At 42.8% G+C, this 21,164-nt stretch overlaps 1 protein-coding gene across 2 annotated transcripts in view; it reads right to left on the reverse strand.

Annotated features, from left to right (window-relative positions):
- Nucleotides 1-21,164, reverse strand: part of ppp1r42 (protein phosphatase 1, regulatory subunit 42) — a 125,296-nt gene that overhangs the window by 21,543 nt on the left and 82,589 nt on the right. For both annotated transcript variants that reach the window (XM_067975882.1, XM_067975874.1), the window contains one exon: nucleotides 4,520-4,571. In XM_067975882.1, the coding sequence (XP_067831983.1) occupies nucleotides 4,520-4,571 (52 nt within the window). The remainder of the gene's footprint in view (nucleotides 1-4,519; nucleotides 4,572-21,164) is intronic.

A 21,164-nucleotide genomic window follows, 5' to 3' on the forward strand; every position in this document is an offset into this window, starting at 1 on the left:
TTGGTATGCAGCAAATCATTAGATCTGATCAATATTCTGATAACGGGTGTTCAACTTAGGTTGAAGTTAAATTTTATCACATAGGATCAAGCCCAAAAATAACAGATGTGCAAGACATTGAAAAGACGGTTTAGGGCTATGGGAAGAATCTTAGGGAGGATAATACGAGCAGAACTAGAAAGTAAAACAAAATGGAAATTTCTTTAACAGTGGTTTATGCATAGAAAGGACAAATTGTCCTTGATCTATGGAAAGAAACAGCTCAATAGACCAAATATCACTTTCTTATACCACACTTCATTTCTTTGATTTATAACTTTTGCATTTCGTTTTCTGAAATGCTCTGATGCCTTCCTCTGGTTGAATATCCTTTGGTTTGCTTATATAATCCTGGTTGAACAATCAGGAAGATCAAAATAACTTCCAACAACTTTGATCTTAACAGAAATAAGAAAAACGCGTGTATAACTCTTGTAAAGCAACCAACATTTAGCTTAAGAGTAGAGACTTAAAAGTAGGTCTAAAGGCCTGCCTTCTTAGTTGAGCACTGAACTTCAAAAAGGATGGAAATATTAAAATAAAACACAGCCTTGAAAATTAACATGCGACTTATGAAATTATTTCATTGCTAAATGTTTACTACCTGCTTTACACATGCATATTAGAACAATAGTTGTTGTAGATTGTGGGGGCATTTTTAAGTCCCGGGCGGGTGAGCAGCCGGAGCGGCAGGGAGGCCCGGCCCAGATTTTAACAGCCGTGTCTTAATTAACATACCACTGGCTGCCTTCCCGACCAAAACAGCCAGGAAGTTGGTGAGAAGTGACTGGTCGGCTGTTAAAATTGGGCATCTCAGAGGCCGCCAGCCGGGCCCAAGGTAAGTGCAGAGATTGGGGGGCGGTGGGGGCGGAAAACAGGGGTTCCGGGAGGTGCACAGTGGTTTGGGAGGTGCGGGGGGGGGGGTGGTGTTTGGAGGAGAAAGAGTCTGGGCAATGGAGGCCTACACTTCTTTTTGGGGCCTAGAGGAGCAAGAGTGCTCAAATGCTTTGAAGAATTATACTAAAGCAGAATTAGTGAGTAAAGTTTCACTGCTGCCAAACAAACTGTATATAAATCAACAAGATGTACAATAGTAATTGTACAGTATTTATTGTTCCTTAGATTAGTTACACAAAGCAACACATATCTGCTACCTCTTTTATAGGTATGGAAACCATGATATATATGAATATACAAAAATGATGGACAGGAAAAGACCAACTGGTCCATCAAGCCTGCTCTATACAGTCGTAGTGCAAGTGGGCAACATATGATCCCCAGCCGGCCTACCCCACGCTCCCACCAGCAGCCAAGTAAACTTCTGGGAGAGGCAAAAAACAGATTTATAAACACCTTTGGCCAATTCAGCAGAAAAACAATCGTGGAAATTACTCTCTGACCCTCGATGATGATGATCACGACGAGTTCCAGAAGACCACAGTGACTATGAAGCATATCACCCAATACCCCACATATCTTTTGTACGCTGCAACATCTGCCACAATCAGGAACTCATGCAGCTCCCTTTTAAACATTTGCAGTGAATCCGCACTCACTGCATGAGCTGGCAACTTGTTCCAAAGGTCTATGACCCTCTGTGAAAAGAAAAACCTCCTAACATCTAATCTACTTATATACTTATGTAATTTATATGCATCGCCCCTGGTTTTCCCTAAAATATCTAATTCAAATAGTCTATCCACACGGATCCCATCTAGTCCCTTCATTATCTTAAAGGTCTCAATCAAATCTCCCCGAAGTCTGTGCTTTTCTAGAGTAAAAAGACTCAAGCTCTCTAATCCTATTGTGGTAACTAAGGTCTTTTAAGCTAGGTATCAATCTAGTGGCCCTTCTCTGAACCTTTTCCAGGGCCTCTATCACCCACCATGTGAGGGGGCCAAAACTGGACACAGAATTCTACATGAGGCCTAACAAAGGTCTTATACAAGGACAATATAATGCTTTTTCAAAATTGCATTGCCCTAGTAATACTTTAAGAGATTCATATACTATAACACTTAAGTCTCCTTCCCACTCAATAGACATTAACTCGGAACCCTAGTTGGTATACACATGGTTGGCATTAGCCCTACCCACATGCACAACACATTTATCCATATTAAATTACAACTGCCAGACACGGGCCAATTCCCTCATCCTATGTTTTGTTTTCAGCAAAAAATAAGTTATCTTTTATTTGTTTATATAATACTTTATCTATCATTTTAAACAATGATTAATATGAAGAAATAAGTTTTGTGTTACATCATAAATACACACAGCTAATCATATGAACAGGCTGGAAAGACAGCCCATAAATAATCAATGTCATGCAACAGACGGTTTTCAATGCAGCATTCCAGTTTACAGATTCAACCAATTAATCAAATGCTGCTTTTTCCAATGGGAATGTATAGTTCCATTATTAATAACATGAGATCAAGCATAATTTATTTAAGCACTAGTGTGTTTATAGTGGATGCAAAATGTCATCCTAATGGACTAAATATAATGCAGGTATCCAGTATTGAACCTAAACAGAGATAAATCCAAAATCTGAAACTTAAGATCAAAATAACTTTCCACAATTTTGAACTTAAAACACAAGAACATTTTGAAACAATAGAACAGCAGCACAGCAAACTAGTATGCTAACAAAATAAAAGAAATAGCAACTGTGCAACACATCACAGCCATCTAACAGCACTATTACACTGTTAAAATCCATTTTGATCTTATTTTAAGATTTGAAACAAGTTAACAATATTGAAATATTAATATATCCAAAATCATAGTACAACAATATTACAGACTAGTTTTTGTCACCTTAAAATTTCTGTGCATACATCTTGATGTACTTTAGCACTGTCTTTACCTCATTGGCCTAACAAGACCAAGTTAATCGCTTTATTCATTACACACATATTTACACCAGTGGGTAGAACTAAATTATTTTTCTAATTAAACAGAACTGTTCAAGAGGTATCAGATAATTAGGATTTTTTTAGTCCCTTTGTAAGGGAATCAATGGAATCATTTTGTAGAGTGTCAAATGCCATTTTACACAGATTCACCAAACTGAGAGATCATCCCCCACATCAGGAACTGTAGACTGCATAGATCTAAAGATCTCAATGCAGCACTGTAAATTACAATAAGTTGGAACACAAAACCAACACATTTTGGTCCAAGCTTGGCCCACTGCATAGTTGGAATGGCTACCTACCACTATGAGACTCAAGCACGTTACAAACTGCAATGATCCAGAAACCTCAAAAAGTGGCACTGTATTTACACCCAATTATGGTGAATGGTGAAACAGTGGACAGCTTTCATGATGAAGGAAGTTATCTCACTTTAATACGCCTGCATTTGACATGGGACAGTCCTAGTGGGAAGGACTGCATGCATTCATGGCATTTTAGGGCCAAAGAAGATGTTATAATGAATACTGAATAGTCCATTGTGGACAAGTGAATGCACCGGAGGTGTTGTGGAGCCATTATTACATCATGTTATTAGGAAACAGTTTAGATCCAAATCTAGTAGCATGTGTAGTTATTTGGAATCAGGCAAAGGTTGAAAAAGCACAACTAACTTGCTTATACAAAAATACAACTAACTTGTACAGCACTAGCTTGTACAAGAGCAAAGGCTTCCACCACTCAAACAGGTGAAGAGACAATGCCAATGGAAAAGAACCTTGCTGTGGTTTCCCAAAATACTACAGTGCACATGGTGGAGTGCAGAATCCCTCACACAATTTCACTCAAGGCACAGATGTCCGGGAAGCCTGGAAGGTTTGAAATAAATAAATCTGGCAGAGAATCAGCAAACAAATTCCACAATAAAGACTGTGTGATCAATCAGCTACAGCCTGAGCCAGTAAGGTTGCTCAATTTCAAGGAAGGGCTACTGGTTCAATAATGGAGTATGAAACCAACTTGGAAAGGAACTGAAAATATTTTAGCAAGTAGTATCATAGGCATATCATAAACAATTAAAATTAGTTCATGACATTCCATTTGTTGTAGCTCAATGAAAAGTGCATACACATTATTTTAGTTGCCAATTATTTGCAATGCTGTGGCACAATACTACAGAAAGTATAACCAGTGACAGACAATAAATAAATAATTGCATCAAACCAAAGCAATGTTACATTACACCTCACAAGGAGGAGAATCTCATGTAGCTAGGAAGCACTAAACATCTAACAAAGGGTCATGTTAGGCACTGTGAGCCCAAGTATAATCCATGTTTACTATACCCACAGGGTTATGGAGTTTACGGTCATAGGCTTCAGGATGAAAAATGTATAAACTAAGGTCAGGATTTTGCAGTGATGTACATAGAGGACATTGTTATTTTCAATGAAATGTGGGACAGCAATCGCATCCACGTCACATATTTAACAACCCGATTAGAAAAGGCAGTAAAACCTGAAACATATCTCATCAGTATGGCTGAAGTACTGTACCTTGGTCACCGTGTTAGGAGAAGGCAGCAACAAAAATCTGACGGGTCCTGACCTATAAGATAAAAAGCAAGTATTGGCTTTTTTGGTCTGACAGGTTATTACTGGAATCTCACACTGAATTAAGCGGACGAATAGCTCCATTGCCTTAACATCCTAAGTCAAGAATTGGTGAAGTCAATGACTGTGTACATTTAATGAGACTCCAACCATAGTTATATTGTATACATTTTACACATCTGGTATGATTAAATTTGACTTGCGATAAAAAAGTAGGGTAAGTTGGAGTATCACAATACAGGCGTATATATCAGATGGGATCAGTAGTGGTAATGCAAATGAATTATTGCAACAAGAATGGCACACAGTGTTGGTTCACATGGGCATTACATGTGTGCACCCACAGAAACCTCCTCCAGGAGGATGCGAGTGGCATCACAAATTTAGTTTTGTTTTATTGTGAAATAACCAAAGCTTTTTGGATCCTTCATCAGATTGGTTTGCTAATTTAAATTGCAAAAGACTTCATCAACATAGCAGAGGTTTACTGTAAACTAAATGAGCTAATGTTACGGCATAGAAAGAGACTACCACCGTGCTAAATGGGATAGATTCAGAACAGATCTAGCAGCTCAAAACTGGGCACACATGAGGTGCTGTGGGCCATCAGCAGCAGCAGAATTGTATTCCAGCACAATCTGTAACCTCATGGCCCGGCATATTCCTCACTCTAGCATTACCAACAAGCCAGGGGATCAACCCTGATTCAATGAGGAGTGTAGAAGAACATGCCAGGAGCAGCACCAGGCATACCTAAAAATGAGGTGCCAACCTGGTGAAGCTACAACTCAGGACTACACTCATGCTAAACAATAGAAGCAACATGCTATAGACAGAGCTAAGCGATTCCATAACCAACGGATCAGATCAAAGCTCTGCAGTCCTGCCACATCCAATCGTGGATGGTGATGGACAATTAAACAACTAACGGGAGGAGGAAGTTCTGCAAACATCCCCAACCTCAATGATGGCGGAGTGCAAAAGACAAGGCTGAAGCATTTGCAACCAGCTTCAGCCAGAAGTGCCGAGTGGATGATCCATCTCGGCCTCCTCCTGATATCCACACCATCACAGAAGCCAGTCTTCAGCCAATTCGATTCACTCCACGTGATATCAAGAAACGGCTGAGTGCACTGGGTACAGCAAAGGCTATGGGCCCCGACAACATCCCGGCTGTAGTGCTGAAGACTTGTGCTCCACAACTAGCTGCGCCTCTAGCCAAGCTGTTCCAGTACAGCTACAACACTGGCATCTACCCGACAATGTGGAAAATTGCCCAGGTATGTCCTGTCCACAAAAAGAAGGACAAATCCAATCCGGCCAATTACCGCCCCATCAGTCTACTCTCAATCATCAGCAAAGTGATGGAAGGTGTCGTCGACAGTGCTATCAAGCGGCACTTACTCACCAATAACCTGCTCACCAATGCTCAGTTTCGGTTCTGCCAGGACCACTCGGCTCCAGACCTCATTACAGCCTTGGTCCAAACATGGACAAAAGAGCTGAATTCCAGAGGTGAGGTGAGAGTGACTGCCCTTGACATCAAGGCAGCATTTGACTGAGTGTGGCACCAAGAAGCCCTAGTAAATTTAAGTCAATGGAAATCAGGGAGCAAACTCTCCAGTGGCTGGAGTCATACCTAGCACAAAGGAAGATGGTCGTGGTTGTTGGAGGCCAATCATCTCAGCCCCAGGACGTTGCTGCAGGAGTTCCTCAAGGCAGTGTCCTAGGCCCAACCATCTTCAGCTGCTTCATCAATGACCTTCCCTCCATCATAAGGTCAGAAATGGGGATGTTCACTGATGATTACATAGTGTTCAGTTCCATTCGTAACCCCTCAGATAATAAAGCAGTCCGAGCCCGCAAGCAGCAAGAACTGGACAACATTCAGGCTTGGGCTCATAAATGGCAAGTAACATTCGCGCCAGACAAGTGCCAGGCAATGACCATCTCCAACAAGAGAGAGTCTAACCACCTCCCCTTGACATTCAATGACATTACCATCGCCGAATCCCCCACCATCAACATCCTGGGGGTCACCATTGACCAGAAACTTAACTGGACCAGCCATATAAATACTGTGGCTACAAGAGCAGGTCAGAGGCTGGGTATTCTGCGGCAAGTGACTCACTTCCTGACTCCCCAAAGCCTTTCCACCATCTACAAGGCACAAGTCAGGAGTGTGATGGAATACTCTCCACTTGCTTGGATGAGTACAGCTCCAACAACACTCAAGAAGCTTGACACCATGCAGGGCAAAGCAGCCAGCTTGATTGGCACCCCATTTCTCCACCCTAAACATTCACTCCCTTCACCACCGGCGCACTGTGGCTGCAGTGTGTACCATCCACAGGACGCACTGCAGGAACTCGTCAAGGCTTCTTCGACAGCACCTCCCAAACCCGCGACCTCTACCACCTAGAAGGACAAGAGCAGCAGGTACGTGGGAACAACACCACCTGCACTTTCCCCTCCAAGTCACACACCATCCCGACTTGGAAATATATCGCCGTTCCTTCATCGTCGCTGAGTCAAAATCCTGGATCTCCCTTCCTAACAGCACTGTGGGAGAACCTTCACCACACGGACTGCAGCGGCTCAAGAAGGCGGCTCACCACTACCTTCTCAAGGGTAATTAGGGATGGGCAATAAATGCTGGCCTCGCCAGTGACGTCCACATCCCATGAACGAATAATAAAAAAAAATTTAGGCCCATCTTAAACTGGAGATATCTGCTCTCATCTTATTCCCTGCTCTTTCAATCCTGTCAAGCGCCAAGCACTTTTTTTGTTAAATTTATATATATAACATTAATTGTAATATTTGAATGCAATATTCCTGATTTCATCTGAAAACCTGATTTAAAAAAAAACTTTATGTAGAGGTATTAATGTAGAATAACATCCCAAAGTGCTTCTTTGTGAAGCACTTTGGGTGTGACTGCGAGTGAGGCAGGTACGGGGATCCAAGAGGTAGTATTGCAGGAGCCTCAGTCCTTGCACTTGTCAAATAGATTCAAGGTTCTTGCAACCCTTGTGGACAAGTGCGGGGACTGCGGGGAGGACGAGCAAACTGACCACGGCACCGTGGTACAGGAAGCCGTTCAAGTGGGGGGAGTAAAAAGGAAGGTGGTTGTAGTAGGCGCTAGTACACTTTTTTTTATTCGTTCATGGGATGTGGCTGTCGCTGGCAAGGCCAGCATTCATTGCCCATCCCTAATTGCCCTTGAGAAGGTGGTGGTGAGCCACCTTCTTGAACCGCTGCAGTCCGTGTGGTGAAGGTTCTCCCACTGTGCTGTTAGGTAGGGAGTTTCAGGATTTTGACCAAGCAACGATGAAGGAATGGCGACATATTTCCAAGTCGGAATGGCGTGGGGGATAGACACTGTTCTCTGCAGCCAGAAGCATGAATCCTGAAGGCTATGTTGCCTACCCGGTGCCAGGGTTAAGGACATCTCCTCCAGGCTGGAGAAAAACTTGGAATGGGAGGGGGAGGATCCCGTTGTTGTGATCTACATAGTCCTACCTATGTCGTTGGTACCTAAGAAAAAGGTTCTGCTGAGAGAGTTTGAGCAGCTAGAGACTAAATTAAAAAGCAAAGCCACAAAGGTAATAATCTCTGGATTATTACCTGAGCCGCAAGCAAATTGGCATAGGGTCAATAGGATCAGGGAGGTGAATGCGTGGCTCAAAGATTGGTGTGGGAGAAGTAGGTTTCGATTCGTGGGGCACTGGGGAAAAAGAGAGCTGTTCCGTTGGGATGGACCACACCTGAATCGTGCTGGGACCAGAGTTCTAGTGAATTGAATAAGTAGGGAGGTAGATAGGGCTTTAAACTAAATAAGGCAGGGGGAAAGAATCCTGGTGAAGAGAAATCTAGAATGCTAAAGAGAAAAGACAAGGAAGCAGTGCAGAAAAGTAATTGGGGCAAGGACAACCAGATTGTGTCAGGAAGGGACGGAGCATACAAACAAAGAGTGCACTAACAAATAGGATCCGGGTAACAAAACATGGAAATAAGACAAATAGGGACATAGTACAAAAAAATATTAAGATGTTTAAAAATGTTAAAAAGACAGATCTAAAGGCACTGTATCTGAATGCACGAAGCATTCGTAATAAGGTAGACGAATTAACAGCGCAAATAGATGTAAATGGATACAATATAATTGCAATTACAGAGACATGGCTGCAGGGTGACCAAGGCTGGGAGCTAAATATCCAAGGGTATTCGATATTTAGGAAGAACAGGCGAAAAGGAAAAGGAGGTGGGGTGGCGTTGTTAGTAAAGGATGAAATCAGAGCAATAGTGAGAAAAGATATTGGCTTAGAAAATCAAGATGTAGAATCAGTCTGGGTGGAGTTAAGTACCACCAAGGGGCAGAAAATACTGGTGGGAATTGTCTATAGGCTTCCAAACAGTAGTGGTAATGTAGGTGGCGGCATCAAACAGGAAATTAGAGATGCATGTAACAAGGGTACTACAGTAATCATGGGTGACTTCAATCTACATTTAGACTGGCCAAACCAAATTAGCGATAATACTGTGGAGGATGAATTCCTGGAGTGTGTACAAAATGGTTTTTTAGACCAGTACGTTGAGGAGCCAACTAGGGCTATCCCGTGCAATGAGAAGGGGTTAATTAATAATCTTGTGCGGGGTCCTTTAGGGAAGAGTGACCATATCATGATAGAATTCTTCATTAAGATGGAAAGTGAAGTAGTCCAATCCGAAACTAGGTTCCTAAATCTAAACAAAGGAAACTACGAAGTTATGAGGAGTGAGTTGGCTATGATAGATTGGGAAGTTTCATTAAAAGGCATGATGGTAGATAGGCAATGGCTAACATTTAAGGAACGAATGCATGAATTGCAACAGTTATACATTCCTTTCTGGTGCAAAAACACAAAAAGGAAAAGGGGCCCAACCATGGCTGACAGAAGAAATTAAGGATAGTATTAGATCCAAGGGGGATTCATATAAAGTTGCCAAAAAAAGTAGCAAGCCTGAGGGTTGGGAGCAGTTTAGAATGCAGCAGAAAAGGACCAAGATATTGATTAAGAGGGGGAAAATAGAATATGAGAGTAAACTTGCAAGGAACATAAAAGTGGACTGTAAAAGCTTTTACAAGTATGTAAAAAGAACAAATGTAGGTCCCTTGCAGTCAGAAACAGGAGAATTTATAATGGGGAACAAGGAAATGACAGAGCAATTAAACAAATACTTTGGTTCTGTCTTCACGGAAAAGGACACAAATAACTTCCCAGAAATGTTAGGGAACCAAGGGTCTAGAGAGAAGGAGCAATTAAAGGAAATTAGTATTAGTAAAAAAAGTAGTGCTGGAGAAATTAATGGGACTAAAAGCAGATAAATCCCCAGGGCCTGATAATCTGCATCCCAGAGTACTAAACGAGGTAGCCATGGAAATAGTGGATGCATTGATTGTCATCTTCCAAAATTCTATAGATTATGGAACAGTTCCTGCAGATTGGAGAATGGCAAATGTAACCCCATTATTTAAAAAAGAAGGGAGACAGCAAACTTGGAAATATTACATTTAGTTCCCTCATCCAAATCATTGATATATATTGTGAATAGCTGGGGCCCAAGAGGGAGCTCCAGACCAGTTAGCCGAACATCAGTAGTAGGGAAAATGGTTCTCCCTTATGTATTCTACCAATTACATCCTCAAAAAACTCCAGTAGGTTTGTCAAAGATGTGATAACAGGACACTTAGAAAATATCAACAGGATTAGACAAAGTCAACATGGATGTATGAAAGGGAAATCGTGTTTGACAAACCTACTGGAGCTTTTTGAGGATATAACTGGTAGGATAAGGGAGAACCAGTGGATGTGGTGTATTTGGATTTTCAGAAGGCCTTTGATAAAGTCCCACATAAGAGGTCAGTGTGCAAAATTAAAGCACATGGGATTGGGGGTAATATACTGGCATGGATTGAAAATTGGTTAACAGACAGGAAACAGAGAGTAGGAATAATTGGTCTTTTTCAGGGTGCCAGGCTAGTGGGGTACCGCAGGGATCAGTGCTTGGGCCCCAGCTATTCACAATATATATCAATGATTTGGATGAGGGAACTAAATGTAATATTTCCAAGTTTGCTGACGACACAAAACTAGGTGCATCCTCCTCACAACTCACAATGCCAAAGAGGCTTCAAGGTGATTCGTACAAGTTGAGTGAGTGGGCAAATACATGGTAGATGCAGTATAACATGGATAAATGTGAAGTTATCCACTTCGGAAGGAAAAACAGAAAGGCAGAGTATTATTTAAATAGTGATAGATTGGGAAATGTTGATGTACAAAGGGACCTGGGTGTCCTTGTACACCAGTCACTAAAAGCAAACATGCAGGTGCAGCAAGCAGTTAGGAAGGCAAATGGTATGTTGGCCCTCATTGCAAGAGGATTTGAGTACAAGAGCAAGGATGTGTCTTACTGCAGTTACACAGGGCCTTGGTGAGACCACACCTGGAGTATTGTGTGCAGTTTTGGTGTCCTTACCTAAGAAAGGATATACTTGTCATAGAGGAAGTGCTGCGAAGGTTGACCAGACTGATTCCTGGGATGGCAGGACTGTCGTATGAGGAGAGATTGGATCGACTAGGCCTGTATTCACAGAGTTTTGAAGAATGAGAGGGGATCTCATTGAAACGTATAAAATTTTGACAGAGCTAGACAGACTGGATGCAGGGAGGATGTTTCCCCTAGCTGGAGGGTCGAGAACGAGGGGTCACAGTTTCAGGATACGGGGTAGGACATTTAGGACTGAGATGAGGAGAAATTTCTTCACTCAGAAGGTGGTGAACCTGTGGAATTCTCTACCACAGAAGGCTATGGAGGCCAAGTCACTGAATATATTTAAGAAGGAGATGGATAGATTTCTAGACACAGAAGGCATCAAGGGGTATGGGGAGAGAGCAGGAATATGGTATTGAGATAGATGATCAGCCATGATCATATTGAATGGCAGAGCAGGCTCAATGGGCCGAATGGCCGACTCCTGCTCCTATTTTCTATGTTTCTATGTTCATAGTGACATAAGGAAAAATGGACGGCGAGCTAAAGGAGATTTTAGGAGAGGTGACCAAAAAATCGTTCAAAGAGATGAGTTTTAAGGAGAGCCTTAGTGGACGAGAGAGAGGTGGAGATGTGGAGGGGCTTAGGGAGGGTATTTTGGAGCATAAGACCTAGGTGGCTGAAGGGAGGATGCACATGAGGCCTGGATCAGAGGAAAGGAGAGTTTGGGGAGACAGGGGGTTTTGGCGCATGAGACAGTAACAGAGTTATGGTGGTGCAAAGCCATGAAGAGATTTAAACTCAAGGATGAGAATCTTAAAAGAATTAATAGGATAAAAGAGGGAATTTGTTTCAGTTTAGAAGTTGTTAGTGACAAACACAATAGATGGTAATCATTCCAAAAAAGATAATTTTTGGTTCGAAAGATTTTCAGAACTCTTCCCATGTGGAATTTATTCTAAGGGATGCGAGACCTGCAGATTGGTAAATTAGTGGATACTTTAGAAAGTAGAACAAAGACCTACTTAATTAAAATAAAGGGTATATAGTTGATGGATCACTAGAGAAGCCATTTTCCTATTCACTTAGTAGAAGTGACTGCTATTAGAATTATGATTTTCAGTGTGGGAGATTTTAGTGGTTCAAATGCAGGATTCATTCAGAATATCAAGACTAGATTTAGATCTAGTTTGAAGATTGGACTGTTGGTTGTTACGTCCTTGACTTTAGAAGGATGCTCAGGGTAACCATATTTACCTACCTAGCTCAATTTCCATGTTATCAAGTTTAAGTCTTGATGCTCCTATATTCTAGTCCCTTGGCCAGGAGACAGAGTAAGATCCCTCATGCCTGAATACTCTATTTCTTAAGGTACCTTTATTGATGGTAACAATTACTTAATTTTTTGTTTTGCAGCTTTTAAAATTTGCATGTTTACTTGAGTAATTGATTGCTGATATTTTTTTTGTTTAGTTCAAAAATCTTTTTTGCAAAATTTTAACATAGAAGAAAGCCAGTTAACGTTCGACACCCTTACACGGTGTATCTCACAACTATTAAAAACAGGGATATAAACTGGCATCATTATATTGCTGCTGGGGGCATACTCATTATATAAAGAATTGACTGACACCAAACCTGGTATTGGCGTGTGCCCCTGTAGCAAACAGACCTACCGCTGTTCCCTTGGAAAATTATTCTTTCTGACTCCACCAATGTTTTATGTGTTTGCTTTCCAGATGAATGGCACCTTTACGTTGAGCTCTGATGATGTACGACAGTCATTCAGCCAAGCGTGGTCAATACTGTTGTGAAGGACCACCTGTTCAGACGCTGGACGTTGGAGCCTCGACAATGGGGGAAAACCTGTCGGGGCGCTGCTTTCTTAATGACAGCTTCAGCAAGAACTACAAATGCACCATAAGTAAGAGGGGGAAAATATCTTTTATAATCATGTAAATCACTCAGAATGATGATGATTTTGAGAGGGATGAATGAATGAATAAAATATTTCTATCTTAGGAAATGCTGTAAATCCACCATGGGAGAAAAAGCAAAAAATGCTTTACAATATAATGCTTTATAATATGAATAACTGGGAATAAGAGATTTTGGGGAGAGAAGAACATAAATTACTTGCATCTTAATCAAGCCTTGTAAAGTGGTAGGTAAACAATATTATAAATATTATATCTATTAATCCTGCATTTGTCATTATCTGTAAAGTGTGTAATAACTTCATCTTGTATCAGTCATATTGTTTCAGCATATTTGATGCATTAGAGTAAAGTGTCAATCACTGTTGTGTTTATGTTCCAGTAGGACTGTGGTAAACATTGCCCGTCTCTGCCCCTACCTCAGCTCACCTGCTTCTGAAACCCTCATCCATGCCTTTGTGACCTTTAGATTCGACTATTCCAATGCTCTCCTGGCCGGCCTCCCACCTTGCACCGTCTGTAAACTTGAGCTCATCCAAAATTCTGCTGCCCGTATCCTAACTGGCACCATGTCCCGTTCATCTATCACCCCTGTGCTCACTGACCGACATTGGCTTCCGATCCAGCAACACATCGATTTTAAAATTCTCATCCTTGTTTTCAAATCCCTCCATGGCCTCGCCACTCCCCATCTCTGTAACCTCCTCCAGCACCTACAACCCTCTGAGACCTCTGTGGTCCTCAAATTCTGGCCTCTTGCGCATCCCTGATTTTCATCGCTCCACCATTGGCGGCCATGCCTTCAGTTGCCTAGGCCCTAAGCTCTGGAATTCCCTCCCTAAACTTCTCCGCCTCTCTACTTCTCTCCCCTCCTTTAAGACGCTCCTCAAAACCTACCTCTTTGACCAAGCTTTGGTCACCTGTCCTAATATCTTCTTATGTGGCTCAGTGTCAAATTTTGTTTGATAATGCTCCTGTGAAATGCTTTGGGACTTTATACTATGTTAAAGGCGCTGTATAAATGCAAGTTGTTGTTGTTCAAACGACTATAGTATCATAATATGGTACAGCACAGGAGGTGGCCATTTGGCCCTTCATGCCTGTGCTGGCTCTTTGAAAGAGCTATCTAATTTAGTCCCACTCCCCTGCTTTTTCCCCATAACCCTATAAATTTTTTCCCTTCAAGTATTTATTCAATTCCCTTTTGAAGGTTACTGTTGAATCTGCTTCCACCACCCTTTCAGGCAGTGCATTTCAGATCATTGCAACTCGCTGCGTAAAAGAAATGTTTCCTCATGTTGTCTCTGGCTCTTTTGCCGATCTGTGTCCTCTGGTTACCGATCCTTCTGCCACTGGAAACAGTTTCTCCGTATTTACTCTGTCAAAGCCAAGAGGAGTGGAGAGGATAAAAAGCGCGCTCAGCAAAAGGCCTGAGAGCCGAGAGGAGCGGAGAGGATAAAAAGCACGGTCAGCAGAAGGCCCAAGATCTGAGAGGAGCGAGAGGACAGGAGTGGAAAGGATAAAAAGCGCGGTCAGCAGAAGGCCCGAGAGCCAAGAGGAGAGGAGCAGAGAAGACAAAATGCGCGGTCAGCAGAAGGTCCAAAAGCCGAGAGGAGCGAGAGGAGAGGAGCGGAGGGGATAGCCGCAGGCGGGTTTTTACAGTCAACTCACACAGCAGAAATTGAAACAGTGACGTCACAGGACAGCAGGTAGGTGATTGGTTGGTGATTGTCACTGATTTTTTTCTCTCTCTAAGTCAGGGCAGGGGTTTAACTAAGAGCTTAAATCAGTAACTTAAACTAGATAAATTAGTTAATAAAACCAAAAATAGCGATTGATTAAAAACTTTAATAAAGTAAATAAATAAATTCTGCTTCGACAAGCGATGGCAGGACAGGTGGGTGTCGTAAATATAGCATGTGGGAGTTGGTGGAGAGCAGCATGATCCCCAGCAACCACATCTGCAGTAAGTGTCTGCAGCTCGAGGAACTTTGGCTCAGAGTTGTTGAGCTGGAGTCAGAGTTGCAGACACTGCGATGCATCAGGGAGGGGGAGAGTTACCTGACACTTTGATCCAGGAGCCAGTCACATCCCTTAGGTTAGGTAGTTGTTTAGATTCAGTGATCAGGGACAAGAAGATGTGACTGCGAGTCAGGCAGGTATGGGGGCCCAGGTTGTAGTGATGGAGGAGCCTCAGCCCTTGACCTTGTCCAACAGGTATGAGGTACTTGCTACCTGTTTGGATGAGAACAAGGGCTGCAGGGAGGATGGACAAACTGACCACAGCACCGTGGTACAGGAGGCCATTCATGTGGGGTAGTAAAAAGGAGTGTATAGTGGTAGGGGATAGGATAGTCAGGGGGATAGACACTGTTCTCTGCAGCTGCAACCAAGAGTCCCAAAGGCTGTGTTGCCTGCCCGGTGCCAGGGTTAAGGACCTCTCCTCGCGGCTGGAAAAGAACTTGGAGCATGAGGGGGAGGATCCAGTTGTCATGGTCCACGTAGGAACCAATGACATAGGTAGAACTAAGAATGGGGTTCTGCTGAGACAGTTTGAAGCAGCTAGGACCTAAATTAATAAGCAGAACCTCAAAGGTAATAATCTCTGGATTACTACCTCAGCCACGTGAAAATTGGCATAGGGACAAACAGATCAGAGAGCTTAAAGAGTGGTGTAGAGACAGGGGTTTCGATTCATGGGGCACTGGCATCAGTACTGGGGAAAGATAGAGCTGTTCCGTTGGGACGGTCTCCACTTAAACAGGGCTGGGATCAGCGTCCTGGCGTATCAAATAACTAGGGCTGTGGATAGGGCTTTAAACTAAAAAGGGGGGAGGGGGAGGGGTCAGTTGAGGGGAAATTTAGAAATCTAATCAGGAAGGTAAAGGCAACAGAGCAGTTTAGTGATTTGGGTAAAGATAAGCAGAGAGTGGCAGGAAGGGATAGAGAGTTTGCCAATAATAGTGCATCAGCAAATAATGTCAAAGTAGGAAGAAATGGTAAAAAATCAAAATTAAAGGCTTGTTATCCGAATGCACAGAGCATTCATAACAAGAAAGAAGAATTAGTTGCACAAGTAGAGATAAATGGATTTGATCTAATAGCTATTACAGAGACATGGTTGCAAAGTGACCAAGGTTGGGAACTAAATATTCCAGAGTACATGACATTTAGAAAAAACAGGCAGAATGGAAAGGGAGGGGGTGTAGCCCTAATAATAAAGGATGACATAAGATGACATGGTGAGAAAGGATCTTGGCTCGGAAGATCAGGAGGTAGAATCAGTATGGGTGGAAATAAGAAATAACAAGAGGCAGAAAACACTGATGGGATTGGTTAATAGGCTCCCTAACAGTAGCAATACCGTTGGACAGAGTATTAATAATGAAATAATAGGAGCTTGTAACAAAGGTAATGCAGTAATCGTGGGGGACTTAAATCTTCATAAAGATTGGGCAAATCAAATTGGCAAAGGTAGTTTGGAGGACAAGTTCATGGAACGCATTTGAGATGGTTTCCTAGAGCAATATGTCATGAAACCAACCAGGGAACAGGCTATTTTACATCTTGTATTGTGTAATGAGAAAGGGTTAATTAGTAATCTCACAGTAAGAGATCCTCTGAGGAAGAGTGATTTATAATATGATAGAATTTCACGTTGAATTTGAGAGTGACGTACCCAAGTCAGAAACTAGAGTATTAATCATAAATAAAACCAATTACATAGGTATGAGGGGAGAGTTGGCTAAGGTAGATTGGGAAATTAAATTAAAGGGTATGATGGTTGAAAAGCAATGGCAAACATTTAAAGAAATATTTCAATATTCTCAACAAATATACATTCCATTGACAAGTAAAAACTCCACGGGAAAAGTGATCCAGTAGTGGCTAACTAAAGAAGTTAAGGATAGTACAAGATTAAAAGAGGCCTATAATGTTGCCAAGAAGAGCAGTAAGCCTGAGGATTGGGAGAGTTTTAGAAACCACCAAAGGGCGACCAAAAAATTGATAAAAAGAGAGAAAATAGAATTTTAAAAAATTCGTTCATGGGATTTGGGCGTCGCTGGTGAGGCCAGCATTTATTGCCCATCCCTAATTGCCCTTGAGAAGGTGGTGGTGAGCCGCCTTCTTGAACCGCTGTAGTCTGTCTGGTGAAGGTTCTCCCACAATGCTGTTAGGAAGGGAGTTCCAGGATTTTGACCCAGCGACGATGAAGGAACGGCGATATATTTCCAAGTTGGGATGGTGTGTGACTTGGAGGGTAACGTGCAGGTGGTGTTGTTCCCATGTACCTGCTGCTCTCGTCATTCTAGGTGGTAGAGGTCGCGGGTTTGGGAGGTGCTGTCGAAGAAGCCTTGGCGAGTTGCTGCAGTGCATCCTGTGGATGGTACACACTGCAGCCACAGTGCGACGGTGGTGAAGGGAGTGAATGTTTAGGGTGGTGGATGGGGTGCCAATCAAGTGGGCTACTTTGTCCTGGATGGTGTCGAGCTTCTTGAGTGTTGTTGGAGCTGCACTCATCCAAGCAAGTGGAGAGTATTCCATCACACTCCTGACTTGTGCCTTGTAGATGGTGGAAAGGCTTTGGGGAGTCAGGAGGTGAGTCACTCGCCGCAGAATACCCAGCCTCTGACCTGCTCTTGTAGCCACAGTATTTATATGGCTGGTCCAGTTAAGTTTCTGGTCAATGGTGACCCCCAGGATGTTGATGGTGGGGGATTCGACAATGGTAATGCCGTTGAATGTCATGGAGAGGTGGTTAGACTCTCTCTTGCTGGTGATGGTCATTGCCTGGCACTTGTCTGGCGCGAATGTTACTTGCCACTTATCAGCCCAAGCCTGGATGGTGTCCAGGTCTTGCTGCATGAGGGCTCAGACTGCTTCATTATTTGAGGGGTTGCGAATGGAATTGAACACTGTGCAATCATCAGCGAACATCCCCATTTCTGACCTTATGATGGAGGGAAGGTCATTGATGAAGCAGCTGAAGATGGTTGGGCTTAGGAACTCCTGCAACAATGTCCTGGGGCTGAAATGATTGGCCTCCAACAACCACTACCATCTTCCTTTGTGCTAGGTATGACTCCAGCCACTGGAGAGTTGTCCCCCTGATTCCCACTGACTTCAATTTTATGAGGGCTCCTTGGTGCCACACTTGGTCAAATGCTGCCTTGATGTCAAGGGCAGTCACTCTCAGCTCACCTCTGGAATTCAGCTCTTTTGTCCATGTTTGGACCAAGGCTGTAATGAGGTCTGGAGCCGAGTGGTCCTGGCGGAACCCAAACTGAGCATCGGTGAACAGGTTATTGGTGAGTAAGTGCCGCTTGATAGCACTGTCGACGACACCTTCCATCACTTTGCTGATGATTGAGAGTAGACTGATGGGGCGGTAATTGGCCGGATTGGATTTGTCCTGCTTTTTGTGGACAGGACATACCTGGTCAATTTTCCACATTGTCGGGTGGATGCCAGTGTTGTAGCTGTACTGGAACAGCTTGGCTCGAGGTGCAGCTAGTTCTGGAGCACAAGTCTTCAGCACTACAGCCGAGATGTTGTCAGGGCCCATAGCCTTTGCTGTATCCAGCGCACTCAGCCGTTTCTTGATATCACGTGGAGTGAATCGAGTTGGCTGAAGACTGGCTTCTGTGATGATGGGGATATCGGGAGGAGGCTGAGATGGATCATCCACTCGGCACTTCTGGCTGAAGATGGTTGCAAATGTTTCAGCCTTGTCTTTTGTACTCACGTGCTGGACTCCGCCATCATTGAGGATGGGAATGTTTACAGAGCCTTCTCCTCCCGTTAGTTGTTTAATTGTCCACCACCATTCACGACTGGATGTGGCAGGACTGCAGAGCTTTGATCTGATCCGTTGGTTGTGGAATCACTTAGCTCTGTCTATAGCATGTTGCTTCCGCTGTTTAGCATGCATGTAGTCCTGAGTTGTAGCTTCACCAGGTTGGCACCTCATTTTTAGGTACGCCTGGTGCTGCTCCTGGCATGCTCTTCTACACTCCTCATTGAACCAGGGGTGATCCCCTGGCTTGTTGGTAATGCTAGAGTGAGGAATATGCCGGGCCATGAGGTTACAGATTGTGCTGGAATACAATTCTGCTGCTGCTGATGGCCCACAGCACCTCATGGATATGAAAATAAACTAGCAAGAAATATAAAAACGGATTGTAAGAGCTTCTACAGGTATGTAAAAAGGAAGAGAGTATTAAAAGTAAAGTTGGTCCCTTGGAGGCTGAGACAGGAGAAATTATAATGGGGAATGAGGAAACGGCAGATGCATTAAACAAATATTTTGTATCTGTCCTCACAGTACAGACACAAAAAACACACCAGAAATAGTGGGGAACCAAGGGTCTAATGAGAATGAGGAACTTAAAGTAAATAATATCAGTCGAGAAAAAGTACTTGAGAAACTAATGGGACTAAAAGCTGATAAATCCCCTGGACCTGATGCCCTACATCCAAGGGTTCTAAAAGTAATTGGTGGCTGCAGAGATAGTGGATGCATTGGTTGTGATCTTCTAAAATTCCCTAGATTCTAGAACGGTCCCAGCGGATTCGAAGTTAGCAAATGTGACCCCACTATTCAAGAAAGGAGGGAGAGAAAACAGGGAATTACAGGCCAGTTAGCCTGACATCAGTCATCAGAAAAATGCTGGAATCCATTATTAAGTGGTAAGAGGGCACTTAGAAAATCATAATATGATTAGGCAGAGTCAACATGGTTTTATGAAAGGGAAATCGTGTTTGACAAACCTATTAGAGTTTTTTGAGGATGTAACTAGCAGGGTAGATAAAGGGGAACCAGAGAATGTCATATATTTGGATTTTCAAAAGGCATTCGATAAGGTGCCACATAAAAGGTTGTAGCACAAGATAAGGGCTGATGGGGTAGGGAGTAACTTTTAGCATGGATAAAAGATTGGTTAACGGACAGAAAACGGAGAGTAGGGATAAACGGTCATTTTCAGGCTGGCATGCTGTAACTAGTGTGATGTCGCAAGGATTGGTGCTTGGGCCTCAGCTATTTACAATTTATATTAATGACTTAGATGAAGGGACCATGATCTGATTGAATGGCGGAGCAGGCTCGAGGGGCCATGTGGCCTACTCCTGCTCCTATTTCTTATATTTTTATGTTCAAAACCGTTCATGATTTTGAACACCTCTATCAAATCACCCCTTAACCTTCTTTGTTCTAAGGAGAACAACCCCAACTTCTCCAGTCTCTCCACATTACTGGAGTCCCTCATCGCTAGTACCATTCTCGTAAATCTCTTTTGCACCCTCTCTAAGGTCTTGTCATCTTTCCTGAAGTGTAGTACCCAGAATTGAACACAATACTCCTGCTGAGGTCTAACCAGTGTTATATAAAAGTTTAGCACAACTTTCTTGATTTTGTACTCTATGCCTCTATTAATAAAGCCCAGGATCCCATATGCTTTTTAAACAGCCTTCTCAACTTGTCTTGCCAGCTTCAAAGTGTACGTACACCCCCAGGTTTCTCTGTTCCTGCACTCCCTTTAAAATTGTACCATTTAGTTTATATTGCCTCTCCTCATTCATCCAACCAAAATGTATCACTTCACACTTCTCTGCGTTAAATTTCATCTGCCATGTGTCTGTCCATTTCACCAGTCTGTCTATGTCCTCCTGAAGTCTGTTACTATCCTCCACATTGTTTACTACATTTCTGAGTTTCATGTCATCGGCAAACTTTGAAATTATACCCTCTACACCCAAATCTAGGTCATTAATATATATCAAAAAGATCAGTGGTACAAATACTGATCCCCGGGGAACACCACTGTATACTTCCCTCCAGTCTGAAAAACAACCGTTCACTACCACTCTCTGCTTTCTGTCCCTCAGCCAATTTTGTATCCACGCTGCCATTGTACCTTTAATCACATGGGCTTTAATTTTGCTAACAAGTCTATTATGTGGTACTTTATCAAATGCCCTCTGAAAGTCCATATGTACAACATCAACCGCACTACCCTCATCAATCCTCTCTGTTACTTCATCAAAGAACTCAATCAAGTTAGTCAAACACGATTTTCCTTTAACAAATCCGTGCTCACTTTCATTTATTA

This window comes from Heptranchias perlo, chromosome 3, assembly GCF_035084215.1.
Source record: "Heptranchias perlo isolate sHepPer1 chromosome 3, sHepPer1.hap1, whole genome shotgun sequence".
Classification (NCBI taxonomy): domain Eukaryota; kingdom Metazoa; phylum Chordata; class Chondrichthyes; order Hexanchiformes; family Hexanchidae; genus Heptranchias; species Heptranchias perlo.